This window comes from Watersipora subatra, chromosome 5 (genome assembly GCF_963576615.1).
Source record: "Watersipora subatra chromosome 5, tzWatSuba1.1, whole genome shotgun sequence".
Classification (NCBI taxonomy): domain Eukaryota; kingdom Metazoa; phylum Bryozoa; class Gymnolaemata; order Cheilostomatida; family Watersiporidae; genus Watersipora; species Watersipora subatra.
Window position 1 is genome coordinate 48,394,356 of NC_088712.1, and position 25,234 is coordinate 48,419,589.

Genomic DNA, 25,234 nt, shown 5'->3' on the forward strand with positions numbered 1-25,234 from the left:
CTCACCACTTCTTTTGGGGTGATGTTAACAGACTTCAGTTTTGCTCCTATTTCTCTCACCGGACACTCATCTGTACCTCCTGCGATACAACAAGGTTGTTAGATATGTGTACAGTACGTACAATCATAAACAGATCATAATTACTGCCTTCTATATGCCCGCATCTACCATTCAACATATTTACTCTCATTTATCTATGAATTATATTTTGTATGCGAGTTGTCTCCCCTATTTTATATATACTTAATGATAATACTTAATTTAGAGAATCATAGACATAAAAGTAATTAACATTTAGTGTTTGTGCTTTTTCTCTTTTTAATTTTTCAATCGCTTCTAACACAAGTAAACAGCAAAACTTCACTTTAACATTAATCAACGGCATCGATCAACTCTACTAAATATGACTACTGCGTAATATAAACCATTTTTCGTGACATGACAAGGAATTCCCTCTGTCCAGAAGGAAAATCTTGCAGCGATATGTGCTGTTGGTTTATAATGAAAATGTGATACGTATCAGCAGCAAAGTTTACTTACTGTTGGGTAAACCTTCTCTCGGAATAAACTAACTACTGACAAAACACTTACTAGTACCCCACTACAACTCTGGTGATTGTTTCACTCAAACATAATTTTTAATGACGATCATCAGAGTATTACCAACTACAGTTTATAGAACAACCAACTACAGACACAACCTTACCTCCATATGACAGTGGAATGATGCCGACAGCACTAGACAGGTCTTTGTCCATCTGATAGTCCTTGACAGCCCATCCAGTTGGGAGAGGCAGCTGGCTCAAAGGATCTGATTTATTAGTTCTAATCAATAACAGAATAAAATGAAAAAGGGGAAACTATGTATAAGTTAACTTTAACTCAGAAGAGCAGACAATTTCAAGTTTAAGTAAATCTATATAGCAATTTAGCGTAACCAACTGATCTAAATGTGAATTACTATTTGGAACTGTTGATTAGTATCAATTCTTTCTTGATAAAATTAGTAACACTGACTATTTTTTTAATTTCTATCAAACAAAAAAATAAATAATAAACCAAATAACTACATTTCCTTTTGTACATCCAAATTATTAACTTACCAAAGAAATGACAGTCTAGGTGTAGGCCTACTAACCAACAGAACTTGCTATATTTTCATAATTTAACACAAGTATGTGTACCACCTAAATCACAGAGAAATACTAAAGTTAGCTCAAGGTTTAACCGTGATACTATGTCTTAGCTGTGTAAACACTAACTCTAGTACAGGGGGGATAAAGTACCCACCTAACCAGCTCGGAAATTATGGCAGATGAGTAAGTAGTTTTTGGATCACTCTCCTTGATGCTGATTGGCTGATGAAACGGAGCGAGGGAGAAAGGATCCTCAAACTTGAGTTTGAGTTTTGGATCTGTGAGCTTGACATATCTTGGAAGTTGGGGCTTTCCTACGTACACCCTGTACGTCTTAAACAAATTATAAAGTAATTACTGTAGCTATGCAGAGCTAAATCAGAACAGTTGAGAGTTGCTACCTCATAATCGTTAGTGTGCTACTCAACATGAACATATATAATAATAAAAATAGCAGCATGTAGTTCATTTTATATCATATGAAATTTATTGACTTTATTAGAGTTATTTTCTCCTGATCAGAGGCTTGTAAATAGTAAAAAAATTACTGGGAACTGGGGACACATCAAATGGTCTTGCCAGATTGAATTCAAAAGAATAACATGGTCACAAAACAGTTTCCATTAAAACTGTAAAAAAATAACTTGTATAAAAATACAAATAAACAAAAATACATGAAAGTAAAATACAAGCATACTTTATACCTTAGAAGTTGAGCCATCGATAGAACCTACAACGACCTCCACAAGAGTTTCACCAATATTTAGAGATGTCTTTTCACCAGAAGCCTTGCCTCCCACAGTCAGTTGACACTTAGAGTCAGGGGCTGTGGCTGTCACAGCTATGTCCGTCTCTTCTACAGGTATGCTTACTGCAACAATATAATACATTCCATTCAGCATGGGCATTCCTGAGAAGATTTGAAGACACACCCAAAACATTGTACCGACAGCATGGAATTTTCATCAATAAAACTGACCTTTAAATTTTAGTGCTTTTACTGAACCATAACATTATTGCCCCTTCAACTAATACAGCCGTAACTCAGTAAACCCAACATAAATGTGGTGATTGTGAGGAACACAGACTAGCCTTAAAACTACACCTAACAAACAAATATACTAGCATATACTAACAAATATACTAAATCTACTGTACATAGATTTACCTCAATTAGTAATTTCGTTTTACTTCAAAACTATGTTCCCTGCTCACCAAAATCTGTTGTCCATCTATGCAGAAGGCAATTTGTTGATATAACACATGTGTGAAACTATAAGTTAGCAACAGTCATAAACCTTTTCTTAATGAAATATACATAAAATATGTTATTATTCCAAACTTACCCCAATATTCATCTACCTGGCTGTCAAAATCAGGAGTTAGCTTTCCTTTGTCCACAGAGAGCGATTGAAGAGAAGCATCTTTTCCACTAAGCCGCTTTATCTTGATTATATAATGGCCGATAGTTCCATCTTCCGATGTAACTTCAATATCAATTTCAGTAACCTTCCCTTCTGGCAGTTCCACAGTTTTAGACCCTTTATTACCCTAAATCATTATGTGAACCAAAGTTGGGGTCAGGTGCTGTGGTGGGAATGCATTTGGCTTCATTATTTTACAAGCTTAGGCTAACCACAGTGTCAAAGTAAAAACACTTACTTAGGTAGATAGTTTTTGGAACATAGTAATATTGACGAAGTCTTTTGTCTACATCTGGTAAAAATATAGTTTTTTAGACTGAGGAATTCAATCATATTTGAAAAATGTCAAATATAGTTGGAGATTTGAAATTTATTCTACATGTAATTGTCTTAGCTTATGCGTTAGCTGAAATGCATTCGAATTTGCAAAAACATTCATCTATCATGTTGGCGTATTTGACTGTGAAACTAATTAAGGAGGATCAGCACAGAAGCGAAAAATTCAAATATAGTTACTATCGAAGGACAACAATGCCTAGGAAGGGAGGGGGGGGGGCAAGGGGAATACGTTTGATTACATGCATTTACAAAAAAACTATCTGTATGCATTTTTCCATGCACTTTCAGTTGATGAGGCCATGTTTTTTATACGTATGTGTGCTTTGTGTTTAAAATTTAAGTAAGGATTTGTTTGACCAATTGTTTGTGGTGATCCATTGTGTATGACTGTGTGAGCATTTCAGTTCTCAAACCTGTTTTCATATTAGAGCTATTTGGGAAGTGTCGATTGCAAGTTATTTATGTTTTTTTAAATATAATTCGTAAAACTAGCAGAATAAATTTTGGTATAATAATTGTAATACTTTTAAATGAAAAACTTGCATAAATGGCAGCGTGACTAAAGTCATTGACATGCATACAAAGCAGGGATTACGTGTGAATTACGGGTGATTACACCAGTGAATTTGACTGATCGATGCATTTCAAAACGTTCTTTAAGTGGCAACACAGTAATAAAAGCATAGACTCCAAACAAAACAAAAATATCTATAGTTTGCTTATATCGCCTGTCCAATAAATGTAAATTACTCAGCTTGGTCAAATACGAAGACCTCTCAGAATATATTTGATGACAAGTAAAAGCATAACACAAAAATAATGCACAATACAATTAACGTGTCAGCAATGACGTCGTTTTGACTGAAGTTCCATCGTCTGATGTAACTCCTCCCATCTCAAAAAGACACTGCAATCGCATTATAATGTTACTGCATTTACACTTGAAGTTTTGAAGAAGCTATTAACTAAGTTTAGTAGTCTATACTACTACAACAACTAATTTATCATTACGTTTTACATAATATCAACATATAATGCCAAATATTTTGGCTACGGTTGAAGTGGTTCAATGAGTAATGTTTTTTATCGATATAATTATACTCTACGTTGATAATTATAAAATGTGCAATTACTATCGAGTAATTGCACATTAAGCGTATGAACAAACGTCAACATACCTGCCAACTCTCACGCATTGGGCGTGAGACTCACGCAATCACCTCAAAGAAAAAATGAAAATGCGTGAGATTTTTGCCCCAATTTCAACAATTTTATACATACTATCATTGATACATCAATTGCCCCAAAACCAAATCTCACGCATTGCCCCACTCTTGGGTTGGCAGGCCTGAACGTCAACCTTTAACCTTTATTTGGTAGGATGCTCCTGTGTCAGTTGTCAAACAGTCTATCGTAACTTTCTCGACATTCGTCGATACCGTGGACGAATATTCATGAGTTTTGCTTTTAAAAGCAGGTGTTAGTTTAGCCGGTTTTGCAGACAACTTCTCCAACGTGTAGTCATCCATTTTGTATCGAGGGAAGCACTAATCGTCGCGGAATAGATAATTCCGACATAGCTTCGGCATATTCACGGCCCTCGATTATAACCTTCGCCCGCTGCTATAGGCATAGAGCTACTACCCGGCTTATTGGATTTGCTATGTGTTATAATACTGCGCAACTATCTTTAGCTTGGTTCTTGATCAACATCACAATAGTCATAAAGTTGTGCAAGCGGATGCATACCTTTTTGGATAGTCAATATACTTCCGTGGGTAACCAGTCGGAAATTATGCTGTTGTCAGTAACCATAGGCAACGCGAAAACAAGTTGTGGTGTCGAGGAATCACATTTACTACTAATCGGAGATTGTCAACAAGCACAGTTTGGACATGAGTTACTTACGATCAGAAAACCACAATGGCTTTCCATCTATCAACACCAACAGAGGAATATTAGCTGAGCCAGGTATTAGAAGAGCAGGAAGCTTAACTAGATTAGACGACATTGAAGCCTCCTACCCTCCTACTCCTAGACATGTGGCTTTCCGACCTGAAAGTCCTGAAACTGGTAGAAGTAGGAGCCAACGTAGCTCTTCGCCCGTAAGAGCAAGATCTCCGCAACACAGAGAACTTTCACCAACTAGATCAACTAGAACTATTTCAGAGGTAAAATATATAAAACTTTTTACTTATAATAGTTATGTAAGAAAGTAACGCCATTATTAAAAGGCAATAGTAGTGAAAGGTTTCAACCACTGTAAGCAATTTTGCAGCTACAAGATCAAATAAGAGTGCTAAAAGAAGAACTGCACAGAAAAGATAGTCTCATTCACTCAAGGCCTTTGGTAAGTTTACAGAGCTATTCTTACGAACAACAGTAATTTCAAGAGGCATAAAATATCATCCAGTCTCTCAGCTCTCTTGTTTTGTTGCTATTAACCTGGCTACTTATTATTTTAGAATGACATAGCTGCAGACAGAGTAGCTGTAGAAAACGCGAGAGCAGAAGTGGCTGCTCTTCAGGTTAAAACGGAGAATCTTGTGACCAAACTTAGAGAAGCAGAATTAGACAATGACAACCTAAATTCAAGACTCCGCGATCTTAAAGCTAGCCTTGACCAGTCTAAAGGTTTGTGCAAGTAGCTACCACATTTATGATATTTTTGTAAGAATTGTTATGCTGAGGCAGATACTCTACGTATTTAGTGATCATCATAAGCATGCACCTTAACAAACTGCAGTTTTCAGCTGCGTTTGAGTTTTAGTTTTTCAAGTAAAATATGTGATATTTATATAAATATCATTTTATTAGCTTATTGTACCTATAATAACTAGCTGATACACGCTAGTGAATGAAACTAGTTGAATAAAGAAAAATAAACAATGTCAGCATGCTTTCCAACCTACATGTCTTTAACCGCAATAATCTCTTTTTTAACTCATTTATGGATTTACTCTTGTTAGTTCTAATCACAAAAACTTGATATAGAAAAAAAACATCAATTTAAAACTTTCGCATAAATAATTTTGACTTTTAATTTTCAACTTTCTAAGATAACATCAAAAAGATAAGAATTTAAGAATCATTCTCATGTCTCAGCTATAATATTCAAATGGTGTATAAATAATAATAATAACAATGCAGAGAATGAGGCAAGGCAAGTGGCCTTAGTTGAATCACATCGAGAGAGAATGCGTGAGATGGAAGCTGCCCATGGAAACCTTGAAATGATGAAATCCCGAAATGAAGCAACTGTTAATCAGTTATCAGAAGAGAAACGTCATGTTGATGAGAAAGTGAGAGACTTGGAGGGACGACTACGGTGAGAATTACTCATAAACAAGCATAATAGCACAGTTATTCTTGAAACAATTGAACAGGCCAGTTTCATGCGATCAGAATCATATGACTTAGATATACAAATACACAATAAGATTTGATGGCAGAATTTTTAATTTTTATTATTTTTCATTTTTCATAGGTTTTTAGGCTCATGTACACACTCCAGCCTTGACTAACAACTGTGAGGTACTATCACATGTGGCATTTGTTTAATACTAATACGAATAAAGCTGCACTCTCAACACGCAAATAGTCCTGTTGTTTTTAGCATACAGTATCCTGAGCAAATACATTTAATATTTATAACGCAGAGCTCCTTGAATACAGTAATATCTCAAGAAGAGTCCGTTTCAAGTGTTTTCACATATATTTGGATTACAGAGTCTACATTCAAGAGAGAGAGTCTGCAGAAATGAAAGCAAGCTCTTGGGAAAAAAGATACCAAGAGAACCTGGTCATCTTAAGATCGGCTCTTGGAGTCGACTACAACGAGTCTGTTGAGACCATGAAGGTATTAACATATTAACATCTTAGCATGCTAAAATATTAACTTTAAAGCATATAAACATGCTAACATTTTACTACAAATAACATATTATCATATTAACATACTAATATATTAACACACCAACAAACTAATATGCTAACACGTTATTATATTAACATCCTAACACATTATCATCCTAAAATAGTAGCATACTAACATATAAACCTCGTAACATATAAACATGCTAACATATTAACTTAATAACGTAACATATATATTTAACATATAAACATGTTAAAATATGTTTGAGATAGCTTCTCCTCATCCTCTTTGTACCTAGCATGGTTTGGCCTCCCAACCACTTGATATTAACCATGTGTGCCATCTGATTAATTCATGTTAGTTTTTATCTATTCTTATATGATTTGTTATCCTGTATGTTCAAGAAGTTGCTAAACATTGAAGGAGCAAAGGCTAGCTGTTCTGAACTTTAGTATTAACTATCAGTCACTAGGAAACTAAAAGCTGTAGATAGGAATATATTACCGAAACACTTTAAGAATGTTTTACTTGTACAGGTAAAGATCCAAGAGATGGTGTCAGAGAACACAATGCTTAAAGGCAGACTGTGTACACTGCAAGAGGCATTGTCAAATAGCGAGCTAGAGAGCAAGGCGTCAAGGGAGACGATCAACCGACTTGTGGCAGAAGTCAACAATGAACAGTCGATGGCAGGCAAATTTAAACAAGAACTGGAACACCTCAACAGAGTGAGTAAAGCAGTTATAAAACCAAAGATTAAAAATCTTCGATAAACTTGGATTGGAAGAAGTGTCAAGCGTGTTAAGGAAAACTGCTGACAGATACTTGTAAACATTGAATAATAGAATATTGAATATAAACGTAAAACCACATAACAAATTTAGAGAGCATTGTTCAATGCTTAGCTTTAATGAATCCAAACCTGATAAAGCCGGTATAATAAAAAGGAAAATAAATAAAAGTTAATACAAATAATATGTTAATATAATAATAATAATACAATAAGAATATGTTAGTATAAAGCTTTAGGTTGATCTATGACCTTGCTGGATATGTATGTCCCGATGCCTTGTGAATATTATCACAGACTGACAACATTCCTAGTTCTTTTGTCAAATATAGTATCGTTTTCGCACAGCGAACATAGTCTGAAATCAGCTTAAAAACTAGCAGGACGTTTTGATGATCTACATGTAATATGATTAAATTGAGTGCTTGTGCATTAAACATCTCCGTAGCGCCATGAGATAGCGCAAAAATTTATTAGCAATGTCAAACACCTGTAGTAATTTTTATATATACTAGTATATATAAATCTCAGCACTAGTCTTTTTGTTAAACCCTGTGTCCAGTTATAGCAACTAAAATCTAGCAATGGAAAATCTGCACAGCACTGGATTTGATCTCGGGACCTCCAGGTCTAGAGGCGGTGAACTTAACCATTAAGCTACACAAAATACGATGGATTCAATAGACAAATAGTCATTACATTGGTTAAGATACTCAAACTTACAGCGCTTGCTTGGGATTAATAACTAGCACTGTTGACGTAATGATTGTTGGGCCGGCACAAAAGCCTTGTATTGTTTTAGTAAAGATTTTGGTCAAGGTCTAGCTTTCCAGGTAAGTTACTCAAATTCATTAGGTAACTATTCTATTACACATGCAACACTGGACATTCGGCTAGTCGTTTCCATATCGATAACCTTACCTAATTTTGATGATCAGGAGAGGGAGTCTGCAGAGATCGGCAGGAAGGAGGCCGAGCGAGAATGTGAAGCACTGAGAGAACGACTCGACTCATCTCAGCGAGCTTGGAGTGCCACAAAGAGAGAGTTGGAAGACAAGACTAGAGTCTACTCCTCGCTAGACAATGAATTACGGTGGGTAAAAATACCAGACCCCACAGCGAGACCTTATGATGTGTTACTATTAAATCATGATTTGCTCTAAACATAATTTTTGATCTTTGCATCTTTTAAATTTGAACCATTTCAAAAAGGTTAGCATTATAATCAAAACTTCAATCAAATAGTTTAGTAATTCTAATAAACTTTGATAATTAAAATTTGCTTGCTTTAGAATGACACTTTTTGCATTGCATAATCAGTTATATTTAGCTGGCTGCGAATGTAAGACACAGTACAAGTTTAAATTTGCATAAATATTGACACTTTTTAAACATGGTGCGCTTCTCCAGACCACGAACCATGACGATCTTCTTGTACCGTAGATAAAACTATAAAAAAATTAACATACTAAAAACTGGAAGCGACCATGTGGAATGTCACATAGTCGAGGGCATTACTAAAGGTTACAAACCAGTGAAAACTCGAGCTATGTTTTATGCTCTGCTGAATTGACTCGCTAGTGGTAGTAGGTTGTCTAATTGAATATAGGATAGCGATATATAATCTACCCTAAAGCCTTCATGTTTTTAAGACACATGAAGACTCAATAAATTATGTCATTCTTTTTTCACAAGGTATCTTGTACTTTTACAGAGATAACTCTCATAGAGCCAAAACACTACAAGGAAGAATAGACATGTTCATTGAAGAGCTTGCTTGTATGCTCAACGTTTCCCCCAGCCAGGATCTCATCATGGACCGGATAAGACAAATCCAAGGATGCACCAAGGATGGACAGAATGTAAGAATAGTATGGGAGATTAACTAGACATGTTTGGAAAATAAATTGATATTCTGAATTTCACTTTTTATAGTTTAACGATTAAAATGTTAGACATGGTAATCTTTCTTTTGCTGGCACTCATTAAAGATAGTACAAGCTATGAAAAATAAGTCTTTCTTAAGCAAAAATCGATGACATTTTAACTTTCTTAGTGATGTAAAACGGCCAGTCATATGCCTGAGTTAAACCCACCGATCTAGGAAACTGTCTTTACGGCTTCATTTGTAAGACTTCAAACGCAGCATTTAGTGTCAGGCGTAATGATGCGATGCTTTCCTGTAATATTGACACAACTTGTCTTTGCTATTCTATGAGCCGTTTCCATCCATCCAAAGCCAATCCATCCCATCCATCCAAAGGTTGAGATAAAAGATCGCCCTCAACAGTATTCCAACTCATGACATTCAGTTTGGTAGCCTGACATTGTTAAACCTGGCACCAATGCACCATGAGAATAATTGTGCAGATACTTATTGTCTGTGCTTCATCGGCACACATCACGATCTCTCATGGCACACTAAACTGTCAAGTTACTAGTTTTACATAAACAACAAAAACGGCTAAATATAAAAACAAAATCCCTAACAAGGTTTCTATTAATAGCTGTAATAGTTTGTTAGCCTATAAAGCTTTGCAAGGCAGAGAACACATCATGCTCTAGCAACAATAGTTGACTACAGAAGCTAAGGCTAAATGTGAATATCTTGCAGACTGTTCTGGCACTAGAGGAGAAGATAAGAGGGCTCGACGAACAGCTGCGAACAATGTACAACCAGCGACAGGCGGCCGAACAGAATGCAAGGAGAATGGAGATCGACTGTAGAGATATGGAGGAGAGGGTGAGGAAAAGTGAGAGAGAGATAACCAATGGAGATGTGTATAGAGACGGGCTTCGCAGTGACAAGGAAAAGGTGAGTTGCGAAGCGCGACTGCATTTGGTTGACGGTTTTTACATACTGCCATAAGTAATGTTATTTTATTAAAAATGTAGTAGTAGAAACAGTTTTCAGTATTCATTTTATTTGTTCATTAGTAACTAGAATCACCATGATTATTGTACTACCAGCACCAGTTATTTAAGTTCTGGAGACGATCAAACATTTTATTACAACCTATACACAATTTAAAAAACTGCTCAGTTGCAAAGCAAAAATGAAACCAAATTATGCCATAGTCGCCGAATAAAACAGGCAACAACTTCAACAGTCACTATATGATATTGTCATGTGACTTAACGTCCTGTGACTTAACGCCCTGTGACTTAACATCCTGTGACTTAATGTCATATGACTTAACGCCATGACTTAACGTCATATGACTTAACGCCATGTTACTTAACGTCATGCGACTTAACGTCATGCGACTTAACATCATGTGACTCAACGTCATGTAACTTAACGACATGTGACTTAACGTTTTGTGACTTAATGTCTTGTGACTCATCTTATATGTCTAAAGCATGCCTTGTAGTATCTGAGGTTCATGGAAAGAATGGCGGAAATAATGAAGATGGATCGAATCAGCGCTGAAGTTGGTTTTGACATGAACGGAGACGCACTTCTTGCAAGGGCTAACCAACTCGCCAAACTTGAAGCAGACGCCTTAGCAGATAGAAACACTCACATCTACAACCTACAGAGGAAGCTTAAGACTATGAAAGAGCAGCTCGAAAGCAAAGACCTTCACCTTGACCTCCTAAGAAAAAAGATTGGGCAAGTCGAAGAAAGGTACTAGCCAAAAAGTATAGTAATAATCGTTTGATAAGCTATGGTTCTCAAGCTACAGTTTGTTTGGTTGTGAGGCTATGAATTACCCAATTTTGCTATAACTTGACACAAACGTTTTCACCACTGTAAAAAACAAGTTGTTACTGTATAATGTACCAATGAGCTCTTGGAGATGAAACAAAAGTAAACAACATTACTTTCCAACTTTTATTTTCTATTAGTTTATCTCCTTGTAATATACATGTATCAAATTTTCTTTCTCTTAAAGAGCTTGCGGTCGAACGGAACTCGAAAAAGAACGAGATGGAGAGCTAGTCAAAGTGCGACGGCTAGAGAAAACGTGCGACAAATACTGTAAAGAGTTGGAGCAAGCAAGAGCACAGACCGTGGAGCTAAAGGCACAACTCCTAGAGTCGACCAAGTTCCAAGTGAGCATAAAAGTTACCTCAATATGTTTAGACAAATAACGCATTCAAAACTTTTCGATAAATTAAAATAAATGAAACAGAACAAAAATGATAAACAATAAGATATGACATGATTTAAATCTTTACTATCATAAGAACTGTGCCGTCTGTCTGAAGTCATGGCTGAAGGCAAAAAGTATGCTTTGTGTGGGATTCGAACTCATGACATTCGGCTTAGTAGCCTGGCATCTAACACGTGCCCCAATCAACCGCCTTGAAGAATTACCCATACTCATACTCTGTGCTTTATCAACACACCTGACAATCTCCCCCAGCCCATCGGACTGTCAGAGAACTAGTGGTAAATATAAAGTGAATAATTCACATAAAATGATAAAACTCAACATTGTTCAATAAACAAAGCCAGTCGTCTGATATCAAATAAAATGCCTTCTAAACATACCGGAGTGTTTTGTGCTTCAAATATGCAAATATTCAAGCAATTAGGTGGAATAACAATGCACTCATAATTGTACCAATGATAAAGTTTTTTTCGAGGAAATATTAGGGTATTTTAAAAAAAGGTTTTGAGTCGGTCAGCAATCAATGGTGTGGTAGAAGTACTTTGATGAGAGCATTGAATTTTCTAGTTAGCCAATTAGATAGCTGGCTGGATCACTACATAATCAAAACCTCACACTTGCCATAAGCCTGCATCAAGAGTGTTTATCGACTGTCAATTGTGTCAAGAGGAAATTACTCTTGATTTCTGTAAAGCTGTCCATCTCACAACTATTTTCACAAAAGTGCTTAGCAAACTTCAATTGATTTTAATGCTATCATCTTTTTTAAAAGAAAGCAACTGAACCACAGCCACAGCAGTCCATTCGCCATTACATGGCTAAACACCTGCACTCTGCTATGTAAAGTTGTGGATAACACAAGTTGTAAACAAAACTAAGGAAAGCCATTTCGGTTATGTAGGTTGACAATCAAGACCTTGTACGACACTGTGAGAAGCTCGAAACTAAACTTGGCCAATTGGATAAAATACGACAGAAGCAGGCGAAAAAAATAACAAGTCTCAAGGATGAGATGAACGTCTCCGAGACTGGAGGAGAAGAACGGATGAGTAAAGCCGAACATGCCATTCAAGCTCTCAGCAGCGAGCTCAAAACAACCAAACAACTCCTCGAGGAAATGGGACAACGAGAGCGACAGGTGAGGATTGTTAATGTGAAGTTTGTATTAGAGCAGTATCATCTGTAAACAGAACATAATTTCTATTAGTAGAAACTTTGTAATTATGTACATAGTGTGTAGTTCTAGGCAGAATCTGATGGTCTGTCGATAAGGGGTTGACTCTATGCTTATAATCCTAATTGTTTGTGGTATTTTTTTAACCGTGTCATCTGCAAACTCTACAGTTCCAGCTTTTAAACAATTAATTTCGTGAAGTATTTCCTATTTCATTATAATAGTGAAAGCTAATAACTAAATGAAATGAGCTCTAGTTTACAATCCAATATAGATAGTGAGTTATTGATTAGTCTCGTGGTTATTGCACTCATGTTTGCCTACACCTTAGTTACGAGTAAACAAATAAATGGTTGCTATTGAGTCACTATAACCCCTTGAGTGATAACAATACACGGATAGCGTTATTCCTTGCATAATGAACAAACTTGTCTTTAGTTGGTAGACCTACGAACAGTAGTGGCGCGGATGCTCGGTCTTGATGTGAACACACTAGCTGTACCCGACTATGAGATCATATCACGCTTGGAAAAGTTGGTTCAAGCGCACCACGCCCACACACTAACAAACTGGACAATGGACCACGCTCTAGGCGATATGGAAGATGGGCTCCGATCAGGTTACCCAGACGCCAAGCTTTATCTTGGTGAGCCACGCACACCCCCGGAGATGCATACACAAATGATGAGACGTGATTCGGGAGAGAGAAGATCAAGGTCACCGGAGAAGAGAGGTCGGTCACCTGAAAAACGTAGAACCCGATCACCATCTCCTACCAAGATCGACACAAGAAAATACTGAGCCAGTCTATGAATTGAGTGCCTTTCCTTTTATCAGGGTTTTGGAATAGATCATCTAGGAGTTGTCTTCTACGCAGAGACAAATGACTCCTTGATATTACTAGATCCTAAGTCTAAATGTAGGATTAGTGTAGCCAGTCGTTCAGCTTAGTCTATTATACTGCAGATTTTCTGCAGAATCTGCTACCATAGTTTTTGCTGATCTTTCAGAAAAATTTATACATATTCACAGTTATTCCTCATAACCCTGGTTAGATATGCATTGATTTGCATGAAGTGTGGTAACATTTTTTATTGTGATCAAGTTGATGACGTGATGCAATTTTGTAATTTTGATAACGAGTTAACGTAAAGCATCACATACACCTTGTATATTTGAGCTAGTTGCTAACCATTCTTTCACACCTGAAAAAAGCAGCTGACATGAAATAAATGAAAATGTATAAATAGTATACACAAATGAATTAAATCATCTATTCGTTCAAGTCAACCTTCCATCATGCCCAAATGGCTCACCACTGATAAACCTTATAAAGGTCATATCTAGTCATAGAGATAGACAGAGAAAAATTCATGCCTTGAAGAGTTTATTGACACCGGAATTACTAGTAAAACGAATGATTTGCAACAATACAATTCATTTAATACAATTACAATACAACTACCAAATTTTTAAACTTTTAACATAAATTTTAATTCTGATATATTGAGGCCCTCAAAGAGCCCTAAATTACAGCTATAGTTACAGCTATTAGCTTATATGCTATGGACAGCTAGGATTGTAGACTTGGTACAGTCACAGGTAATCAAAAACAAAATAATTATTTGTCGTTCAGGAATTAAAAGTAAACATAAAAATAAGTACATGAACTGACAAACAGTAAAAATATTACCAGAATAAAACTACCAGAATAGAATTACCAGTATTATCAGACTGAAGGTCAGCTGAAGATAACCAGGTTACCTAAAACCGTTGAGGGCCATTTCAGTACTCTCCCAAATTTTAGAAGTTACAAATAAAAACTAGGGCTGTGCAGAAACAGTTGCAGATTCGCTTTTGCTAAAATAATTTCACAGCAAATACCAACTTCTGATGTACAATTTAAGGTGTTGCAGTTCACAATGTATTCATCAATGTTCACAACGTAATCATCAATGTTCACAATGCAACCATCAAGCTATACGAGACAACATAACAAGAGACAGGCCTCTCAGCTATGGATGTCTCTATAATCAACTAAACAGTCACCTGAAATGTTTCAACTGACTGCACCAGGATTAGTAAATGACTGTTTGAGTTTTTCTAGGCAAGTCCAAACATGAGCGATATTCCAGAGCCTAGTTGCATCTTTAGGATCCACAAACTTTGTATCCATCGGCTTCATGTCCCTGTGAACAAAAATAAAATGATAACAGGAAGGAGTCTAAATGGTTACAAAATGAAACAAAACATTAAGGCAAAAATTAAAGTAAATAAAAAGATTAAAGTAACTGATGAAGGAAAAAACTGAATAATATAAGAAAAATAGCGGGCGAAACACAAAACCACATAAAAACAATATATGAATTAGTCACGACCAAAGTGACATTGGAAAAAAGAAAGGGTACTGATGGTTGAGAAATGCAATATTAGCAGTCAAATGGCACTGCAGTGCAATAGGTTAACTGCAATGGTAGCTGTAATGTACTGGGTGTGGGTGTTAACGTATACAACAAATAGCAATAATGAAAGGAAAAGATTATATGTTTATATCTCTCCCCCACAATAAAAGAAATGCAATATTAAAAGTAAACTGCACTGATATTATTAGAATAACCAATATTATTAATATAGTAATACAGTAATAATAAAAAACCAATGCACAATTTTGTTTACATTTCAAAACGTCATAGCTAACAATATCAAGAAGTTGTGATACGTATTTATATAGATTTTTAGAAAATCTATTTAACAAAACTATTTAGAAAAAATAACAACAGTAACATATTGCCCAACATCGGTCCTTATATACTTCGATCTTGTAAATTCGAATGTTTATTCTTATAATTAAATCGTATAAAATCGAATAATTATTCTTATAATTAAATATTGTAATAATCTCATAAGAATTGTTAGAAAAAATATCATCATTTCCTTTACTTTCACTGCTTTGGACATCAGTTGGAATACCAAAGTACTCATAAGTGCCCAAAATGTCAGTTACTTTGAAATCGGCCAAAAAGAAATGAACTTTTCAGCACTTCTACGTCAATTACAGAAACTTTCGGCAATTAGACAATGTGATAGATTGGTGAAATGTGCATGCTTTTTTTCGTGAACTGCGCATGACTTAATAGTTCTACTCTCTGTCGCACCGCCTTATTGGCGTTTCGTTGGCTGGTCTTAATTTTGATTAAAATAGGCTTGGCAAGTTTTTATTTCGATTTAAGGTCAAATTAATCTGTCTATTTATGTATAATCCGATCAGATGGGTTAGTTTTATGATATTGCGGTAACCTTTCAAAGATTTGGTAACATCTTTAAATAGGTTTATATGTGTTTTGTATCATTATTATACTTAAACGACTTTACACAAAAATGGTTATATTTGTTGAGATTTCGGTAAAAGGGTTTGGTAATGGCCGTTAACTGATAATTTTTCGGGAGTTGTGTGCACATATGCATTTATCATAAATCTCATAAACAACCGCATAGCTCGCGTTTGGTCGTGGGATAACAATTCAGAATATGAATTGAGACTGCAGCTTCATCAATGGCTTACTGTTCATGCAGTTATATATGATGCATTTGTTCAAATATATATGATGCATTTGAACAGACTAGTGAAACTACAAAGAAACCAAATCTAAAAACATAATTGCTGACTTGCCGTCACTACAGTAAACTACGTGTTCAAAGAAATACATTTATATACAAGCAAAGGCTATAAACAAACAACAAACACTAAAACTGTAATAAAGTCTTACTACTATGGCCCTTGTAAAGGCACACAATCACTTGGTCTTGGTTTCTAAACTTCTTTTACGCACGAATAAGTACTTTTAATTTTCTACATGACTTCTCATTACACATTGTGCAATTGTAAGGAGATTTATCACAGCTTTAATGTACGGTGATCATAATAAAGCAAAAATATTGGAGAAGACAACTTTAACGATGTATGATGATTTATAAATATATAATGAAGATAGGAGAAGACAACTTTAACGATGTATGATGATTTATGATGATCATAAATTAAAGATAGGAGAAGACAACTTTAATGATGTATGATGATAAAAATGATAGGTATGAAGAGAGAAAACTCATAATCTAAATGCATTCATAACATAAATAAATACTTGCTTTTAAAGCCTGGTTCACATTGGTTGCTTTTCACGCAAAAAACTAACAGGAGATTGATGAAACACGCCTGTGAACATCAGCATAACATATGTATGATACAACGGAAGTGTTTGGCTTAGTTAAAATGTTTTGCCTTGTTTGACCAATGTAAACCGTAATGGTGTGTGGGCGAAGTCACTAAGTGGGCAATGAGAACTAGCTTTTAGTGGATAAAATGGTTGCAAAGTAGACAAAGATGCGACAAAGAAGAGTCAGAGGGTCACTAGCTACTTACTTCAGACATAGCCCAGAGAACTTCTCCACTCCTGGCTCCAGACAGCAATACAGTATTGTCTGTGCAGCGCTGTCAGCTCTCCTACAGAATTCCCCATAATCATGAGTAGACAACTCTAAGATATCCTAATTAGCCAACCGATTCCAAACAAATGCTTGACTGATTGTTCTGTGTACATCCAGTGGAATTACTAAAGAGTAAGCTTGCGCTAAATCGCTATTCATCAAAACCTACTAGGCACATTCTGAAAGATATATCTAATATGCTAACAAAAGTCAGATAAGATAACTCCCAGCTTTAAATGAGAAGAGCAAGGCCTTCAAGACTATTTGGCTTTAAATACATGCGTGTAAAAGTTAAAATTCTCAGCGTGTACCACACAAAATGTCTCAAACAATAAATTACATGTAACATGTGATAACCCCTTGTCGAATGGCCAATAGGCCTTCAGCCATTAAACCCTCACTCCCCACGTGTTGATATTATTATTGTTTACATAGCTAATTCCACTCAGTTATAAATTTTTGAAACAACAAATATTAAACAAAGCGTAAATTCTTGATGATGAACAAATGACTAGTATTAAATTCTTTTAGTTATCTGAAAGACTAAACTATTGATTCTGTTAACAGATCCGTTTTAAAAGCCTAAAAACTTTCCACTACTTTAGCCTCAACTGCTTGTACTTTACCAAAGCATACAGGCGGCATGTAACATACTGTTCACCACAAGTTTACAACTAAAACTATTTTATAGCTAATTACTAAAAATATTTACTAAACAGAACAAAACTACCTAAACCACAAATATATTTTATATCACCATGACCATATCACCATGACCCAGATTATGTTCCAATGACCAAAACACAGAGTTAAATTAATACTTCAAAAGCAATTAATCTGTACATTAATCTTAAAATTTGTCCAAGGTCCTATGCTTCAAGGATTTTGCACAGGAACTCTATGAAATAAACACTAATGTCTCATCTAGCTCTTGCTCTATGCCCTCGTGAGAGAGTATTGACTATTTGCAACTCAATAGTTCAGACTTGCTCTAAACAGCCTAGACTTTTTTACAATTAGCGGGGAACTTTGATCTTCTGTCATAAAATAGCCTATTTATATTAGATCAACTTTTACAATTATAAATAAATGACCTACCAGTAATTAAAAAACAATTTTTTATTAAAGGTACGTGAGCTAAGCTACAGATGCTTGCACTATTATAACAATAAATACAACACAAATAAATACATATATGAACGATATGATAATATAAATACGGTCACCTGTAGCAAAAAAAATGACATCTCCATTATACATATGCTCTTACAAGAAAATATGACTCAGTTCGAAACTTGTTCGAAAATTCTCAGTTTATAAAATTTTTAAAATATATACTAATATATATTACATATTAATATAATATATATACTATATATAATAAGCATTTTTAAAATCTAAATTAATGTATAATGATGCATTAGACTTGAAACTGTTTTTATTCCTTAATATTCTAATTACACACAAGATATTGAGGCTTTCAGCTAGTAGAAAGTGAGCTATAGAGCAAAACAGACAAACACCAGTATTTTTTCTATTGAATATTGAGTGTAGCCCTAAAGTCTCACCTCATGAATATAGTTGATGGTTTAAAGAGGGAGGAAGAGATACGAGAGTTGGCCATACCTCGGGCTAAACGGCTTTGAGTCACACCCGGGTAGACTGCATAAGCGGTCACTCCAGTCTCTACACAGATGAGATTGGAGTCAGAATAAATAGTAACCCCATCTAGGTACTTAAATATATGTACTCATATGTACTTACATGCACTTATATATATGTAACAAGAGCTGCTAGAGTCATGTCATGCACAGTATAGTTTCTATACAATTTTTAATTTTGAGCTCAGGCATTGCCTGATATGATGTGTAAACACGTTCCAGTTAGACACAATTTGAAAGCGAGCGCATAAACAAGCCAGAACAACTTTGTTGAACCAGCCAACTAGTGCCATCATGTGACCATGAATACAGCAAGAAAATAGACAGTAAAAACAGCAGTAACAGAGTAAGTTTTGAGAGTAGGTAATTCCCGATTATGAAGGTTGATGACTAACTTTAGACAATCTCAATCCTGTAGCGACCATATTTTTCAAGTACCATAAAAAAAACCTACAGCCTTTCAGAGATATAAGAGTCTATCTCGAAACTTATCACCAACCTTGGAATCTTTGACTGAACTGTTCGGTAAATGACATGAGGGCCAACTTGCTCCTTGGGTAAGCCATATAAGGGTCATAATCTTTAGACCCGTTGAAGTCATCAAAATCAATAGAGGCTTTGTTCATAGAAACGGTGGTGACGTTAACCACTCGCGCCGGCTTCGATTCCTGAAGCTTTGGCAGCAACAGCAGGGTCAGCAAGAAGGGTCCTAAACAAATTTTCAGTTGCAGTAATCCGGAAAAATTTGGTTAACTTGAGTCAAAATGAAGGTCTAACAGTTATCATTGTCTAAACCATTTTCAACAGATAACTGCTGTATGATACAGTTTAGTTAAAGTTAAAGGTAACCTTCATGAATAGTACTCAATGTACAAGAAATTCCTTATAGTGTAGAAGTTGGAACAATAGGAGAGATTAGTACAATAGTGAATGGATAATCCAATTTGTAGAATCGCTAAAGCCAAAATTTCTCAAGTTATAACATCCCACGCTACTTTGCGGCTCACCTTCTGTGGTTTCAGGATTTCACGGTTAAAAAATATCCGTTAAAAAATAAAAGAAACTTAATTAAATAAATACATTAAAAGTTAAAATACGTAAATATACATACATAAAATACATTCAGCTAGTACATACATAAAATACATGTGACTTCCTTCTTACAACGAACCTAGTTAATCACAAGTACAATTATTCAGACCGGGTGAAGTCCAAACTACGCCCATACTACTTAAGTGGATTCTCTGGCTTAAAATACTGGGACTGAAATTGAAATATAAACTAAAAGCCAATAAAGATAATTTCAATTTGCTTAATTATTATATATGAAATAAATACAATATGTTTAGAAAACAGTGTTCCGGTGTTTAAATTGGCTCATACATATCCTTTACAAAATTAGTTCTTATTTCACGGATTTTCATTTATTACGGTTGACACCGGTCCCTATTAACTCCGAAAAAGTGAGGGTTTACTGTACATGTAATCTCACTTTCTAAATTTTTGTTTGATTTCAGCAACTTGAAACATAATACCTCAAAATAATCCTAAAAATTTTTTTGATTTTCTTTAAAGGTTGACTTGCAACAAAATTCACATTACCGTTATTTGATATGAAAAGATTCACCATGTCTTACTCTGTTGTGTTGTAGGTGCAAAATATGTGGAAAGGTGGTTACAAACTCTTAAAAGCTCAAAAACGAACAGAAAACCGCAGCCACACAAGATCGCCGTAGTTTGGATTCCCTTTCCAAAACGGCTCAAATGTGATGTAGTTGTGAGAGATGGTTTTTGTTTACACTTTCATGCAACCTTATTCGTCGAAATATTTTCACAAATATACTTCACGCATTCAATAAAACTATGTCTATTGTTCTTATGCGTCTATTTTATTGTCATCGTAATGCTGTCACTTTTAGCAGTGATATCTTATAACTTACCGTAAAAATTCGTTTAATTTTTTAGCCTTAGCTTGAAGGAGTACATATCATTGTCTAATAATCATGATGAGCCTGTTGGTCACTTGTGATAATCGAAAAGTGCTGCAGAAATTATTTGCAAAGTATTTGGTCACATGATCAGATTACGACTTGCCAATTAGACCAGGCCGAAAAAAAACTGTAAAGTAGCGAGCATCTATATTTGATACGGGGTCTTCGCTAAAACCCAAAGTGTTTGTCATAAACTAGTCCTATGATAAGTTTCATATTGAGCTTTGTATTGGCCTTTCAATTCACGTGAGAACATACATGACAAGACGATAACCAAAAGTGGTGGCTACGTCATCGAAATAAAGAGATTCCACTCTATGGCGGCTTTTCGTTTTTGAGCTTTTAAGAGCTTGTAATCACATTTCCACATATTTGGCACCTACAACACAACAAAGACATGGTGAATCTTTTGATACCAAATAACTGTAATGTGAATTATGTTGCAGTTCAACCTTTAAATATTTTTCACCTGACACAGGTAATTGACTAAAACTATAATCAAACCACTAAATATAAAGAAGAACGATTAACCAAGTCTAGCTACAAGTATTCTAAAAAATCTCCTTGATGAACTTACTATATAGTCCAATTATAAGGCTATCTTACCTAAAAAGTTGACACCGAGGTGCAACTCAAAGCCGTCAGAGGTCACCTGCCGCTTCCTGCCAATATTCATAACTCCAGCATTGTTCACTAGTACATCCAGCCTTCTTTCACCTCAAATTAAAGAGCAGTGTGTCGAAGGCTAACGTAGGCCTAATTAATGATGCAGGAAACATTATCTAATATGTTGCGTAACTTTTAACAGTTTGACAACAATGATCTCCTCCCACTTTAATTATTTCAGAAGCAAGACCTCTAGTCTTTTATCGAGATCAGAAAACTTTCAGGATAACTGTATGTACACTGTGTAGCCATATGTATGTATGCATAACCTTTATTGGCATTGGTAATCTACAAAATGATGTTTTTCATTACATGCCAAAAACTGAAAAGACAGAGATCAGGAATTATTGAGTGAGTTGAACAAACATGCTTACAAAGTGGGTAATCTAATAGTATTGTGAAGGAGTCAGGATAGTGAATTGAAGGTTGTAGTAACAGAAAGTTCATAAACTGAAACATACGATGGTAGATGTAGTGTGTTGGTGTCACGAAATAGAAAACGATGTTTGTCATGTGTGGAAGGATAAATACATATAATCTGGGCATATAAGCAATAGTGAAGGGTGCTAATGCATGCGTCATTGCTCATCATTCCATGAACACTTTCCTCAGTTCAAGATTAATAGAAAACGGCTTGTCATGACATCCTGCGCTTCGATTGGAAGAGGTAACTCGGTATACAATGATCTTTAAAGTATTTTTATGTGATACAATTTTGTTTTACAACTTGTTATTAAAAACCAACTAGGTTGGATCATTCTGTACCTATTTACAGAAAACTTATAGAATAGACATGCTATCCTACGAGTGAACTTGAGTAATAAAAAAATCTGAGATGAGGAATACTCGGAAGCAGTAAGTAGACTCACTACTGTTAATATCTTTAGCAAAGTCAGCGATGGATTGAAGAGAGACAAGGTCAAGGTGTTTAATGGCCACATTAGGGTTGAACGATTCTTCAATTATCTCTTCCCGAACCTTATCTGCTGATTGTAGATCTCGACAAGCAAGGATAACTCTTCCACCTGGTACAACATACATAGTTGCATCTCTCACACTCACTATGTATCCAATCCTACAGTTACCTACATCTCTTATACTCACTATGTACCCAATCCTACAGTTACCTACATCTCTCATACTCACTATGTATCCAATCCTACAGTTACCTACATCTCTTATACTCACTATGTATCCAATCCTACAGTTACCTACATCTTTGATACTCACTACGCGTCCAATCCTACAGTTACCCAAAAAGCACACGTATAGCCAAGACATAGAAACTGCTACTGGAGAGTAGGGAATGGTTACACTACTACTGGTGACTAGGGAATGGTTACACTGCTACTGGAGAGTAGGGGACCGGTTATCTTTGACACCTTCGTACATGACATGAGCAAGCAAGATGAAAGATGCTAGCAAAGTTTAAATGAAATAATCTAAAAATAAGCATACACACCTCTTTTAGCTAGTTCTAGAGCTGTAGCCTTCCCAATACCAGAGTTGGCACCCGTCACTATCACTGTCCTACCACTCAACTTAGTATCTTTTTCATACTTGGTTCCCTGACTGGCATCCCTTAACGGAAAGCACCTCAGCAATTTAACCCTCAACTGAACGAGTTTATTACAGTGACGCTCCGTTTTACTTGAAACAAACCAACAGACTATAACAGACTGTTAATTGTTCCACTGGATAAACTGATAATAATAAACACAGCAGTGAGAGTTACCAGTTACCATGGACTCCCAGTCATAATATGGTCTGTCTATAAAATAGCTATAATAATAGTATCATTGTACATGAGCGTTATTTGTCTGCTAATTACTTGCGAACTAACCATAACTAACGAAAAAAATTTTCAAGCTCGCAGAAAACGGTAACAATGCTTTGCAAAGTGAGATGTACAAAACGTTTAATTGTACTTTGCGTTGGTAGTTGATATTGTCATCAACAAATTTTTTTGATATTAAACCATAACTGCCACAAACAGTTTTCATTGTTTGTTCATAGGTAAATCAGACACACTGATTCCAATTTTGTACTCAAAATAAAGATTGGTCCACTAACTTTCAAAGTCATTTTTGTTTTTGAAGGCTTTTATACAGCGATTCAATATCGGTGTCGCAATCGACACAACAAGCCCCGCCCATAAATATGTGACGTAACCTAGCTTTTTAGAGCTGGAAGTAGAGGATGTTTAGTCCAATCTAGAATTATAGAGATGGGTGTCTTAAAACCCATTATTCTCTAAATTTAACCTTCAAATTTGTCTCAGTCTTTTCTGAAAGATAGATAAGCTATTTAACATTGCTTGTAGCTTGTTACAGGACGTTTAATAGGCTGAACGCTGAGAAAATGAGCTAAAAAAAGTGCGATTTTTGACAGTTATGGTTTAAATAGTGGGCTAAGTTCTATAGCACAATGATAGAAAACTAAAGTCAATAGAAAACTTACTTTACCAAAACAGCTACTCCAACTGCTGTTCCAAAAAGTGAGATAGGAAAAGCAAATCTAGGAAGATTCAATTTCATTCCTTAGACAGCATTGAGAAACCTAAATGAATATAACAATATTGTGAGTTTTTTTTGTTTTACCAAACAATCGGAGCTTTATACGAGACAGAGACCAAACTTAAGAAGAAGAAATGGTTGTACTTTTTAATATTCCTGTACCTAAGTATCTTGTGCCATCAAATACATGAACTGATTGCACATCCATATTTCGTACCTAGTGTAATTTCTTTGCGTTTCAAATCAGCACATTAGCTTAATAGTTATACTAACTACTGAATTAGTTACAGGAACATGTTCTTTTTCCAGGGAGCCAGCGATTTCCCACAATATCATAAAGTCTATGAGAAGTCTAGAAATAACTTGAAAGCAATTGTGAGTTATTTAAATTTTAAGCAACTTTTAGATTCATTAATAATTTGATATATCAGACTTGTATTTGGACAAAAAAGGTATGGCATGCTGCTTAGTAAGAGTGCTTGAAGCATATAACAAACGGCTGAAGCGCATGATAAGTAAGTTGACATTTCGATTGAAAAACCTGTAAGCAGAAGTCCTCGAAAGATTTTTTGCAAAGCATGTAAACTATACAACAACGACATTTACTTAGAAATACACACATGCTGATAAAACAACAACACGACAACAGTCTATATGACATAACCTGAAATGAGCTTACAAACTATGTATATTGGCAAGATGAATTCTTAACCACATCCTGGACTGTAAATTTAGTTGGCAGATTCAATAAAAATCTTGAACCTGCTTGGCTCTAAAAAGCTAAGGAAATTTTCCTAAACTCCTCTCACATAAAATTCTGATCATACCAAGCAGATATTGATTAGGTACTAAAAAGCCAGGAGTCATGTACGCATTCAACTACTAGATGCTATATTGTCTACACTTGTTCAGCACGTTTTCATCTGCTACGTTTTGCATAACTATAAAATCTCATAAAATCAATAAAAAAAGAATGTGTGACATTTAGTAAATCAACCCGACAGACATACAATGGATATCATTTTCTGCTAATCAGACTGTTATTTTCTCTTGA

General features: G+C 35.4%; 3 protein-coding genes across 3 annotated transcripts in view; 1 reads left to right on the top strand and 2 right to left on the bottom strand.

The window, feature by feature from the left end:
- The window catches only part of LOC137397431 (uncharacterized), a 40,825-nt gene extending 36,392 nt beyond the window's left edge, over window positions 1–4,433 (bottom strand). The window contains exons 1-6 of the mRNA XM_068083720.1: window positions 4,267–4,433; window positions 2,483–2,687; window positions 1,841–2,007; window positions 1,291–1,469; window positions 707–825; window positions 6–79 (exon numbers count right to left, since the gene is read on the bottom strand). Coding sequence (XP_067939821.1) covers window positions 6–79; window positions 707–825; window positions 1,291–1,469; window positions 1,841–2,007; window positions 2,483–2,687; window positions 4,267–4,428 — 906 coding nt within the window. The 5' untranslated portion in view covers window positions 4,429–4,433. The remainder of the gene's footprint in view (window positions 1–5; window positions 80–706; window positions 826–1,290; window positions 1,470–1,840; window positions 2,008–2,482; window positions 2,688–4,266) is intronic.
- A 351-nt stretch (window positions 4,434–4,784) lies between these two features.
- LOC137396299 (coiled-coil domain-containing protein 170-like) lies at window positions 4,785–14,048 on the top strand. Its single transcript, XM_068082505.1, has 13 exons — window positions 4,785–5,070; window positions 5,178–5,249; window positions 5,365–5,533; window positions 6,050–6,227; window positions 6,629–6,758; window positions 7,313–7,504; window positions 8,505–8,659; window positions 9,281–9,428; window positions 10,181–10,381; window positions 10,941–11,197; window positions 11,466–11,625; window positions 12,589–12,825; window positions 13,300–14,048. The coding sequence occupies exons 1-13, from the start codon at window positions 4,795–4,797 to the stop codon at window positions 13,660–13,662; spliced, it is 2,538 nt and encodes an 845-aa protein (XP_067938606.1). The 5' UTR covers window positions 4,785–4,794; the 3' UTR covers window positions 13,663–14,048.
- A 215-nt stretch (window positions 14,049–14,263) lies between these two features.
- On the bottom strand, window positions 14,264–24,224 carry LOC137396542 (retinol dehydrogenase 13-like). Its single transcript, XM_068082854.1, has 8 exons — window positions 24,125–24,224; window positions 23,127–23,245; window positions 22,534–22,689; window positions 21,605–21,715; window positions 19,507–19,716; window positions 18,915–19,032; window positions 17,282–17,362; window positions 14,264–15,050 (listed from the first exon to the last, which is right to left on the bottom strand). The coding sequence occupies exons 1-8, from the start codon at window positions 24,199–24,201 to the stop codon at window positions 14,921–14,923; spliced, it is 1,002 nt and encodes a 333-aa protein (XP_067938955.1). The 5' UTR covers window positions 24,202–24,224; the 3' UTR covers window positions 14,264–14,920.
- Between the last annotated feature and the right edge of the window lie 1,010 nt (window positions 24,225–25,234).

Excerpts from the sequence above, each read along its gene's own strand:
- LOC137396299 (XM_068082505.1), top strand. The coding sequence starts at position 4,795 with ATGAGTTACTTACGATCAGAAAACCACAATGGCTTTCCATCTATCAAC. Across the intron at positions 5,071-5,177 it reads CAACTAGAACTATTTCAGAG|CTACAAGATCAAATAAGAGT; the intron begins GTAAAATATATA and ends GCAATTTTGCAG. Across the intron at positions 5,250-5,364 it reads TCATTCACTCAAGGCCTTTG|AATGACATAGCTGCAGACAG; the intron begins GTAAGTTTACAG and ends TTATTATTTTAG.
- LOC137396542 (XM_068082854.1), bottom strand. The coding sequence starts at position 24,201 with ATGAAATTGAATCTTCCTAGATTTGCTTTTCCTATCTCACTTTTTGGA. Across the intron at positions 21,716-22,533 it reads TGCTAAAGATATTAACAGTA|GTGAAAGAAGGCTGGATGTA; the intron begins GTGAGTCTACTT and ends CTTTAATTTGAG. Across the intron at positions 17,363-18,914 it reads CCATCAACTATATTCATGAG|GAGAGCTGACAGCGCTGCAC; the intron begins GTGAGACTTTAG and ends GGAATTCTGTAG.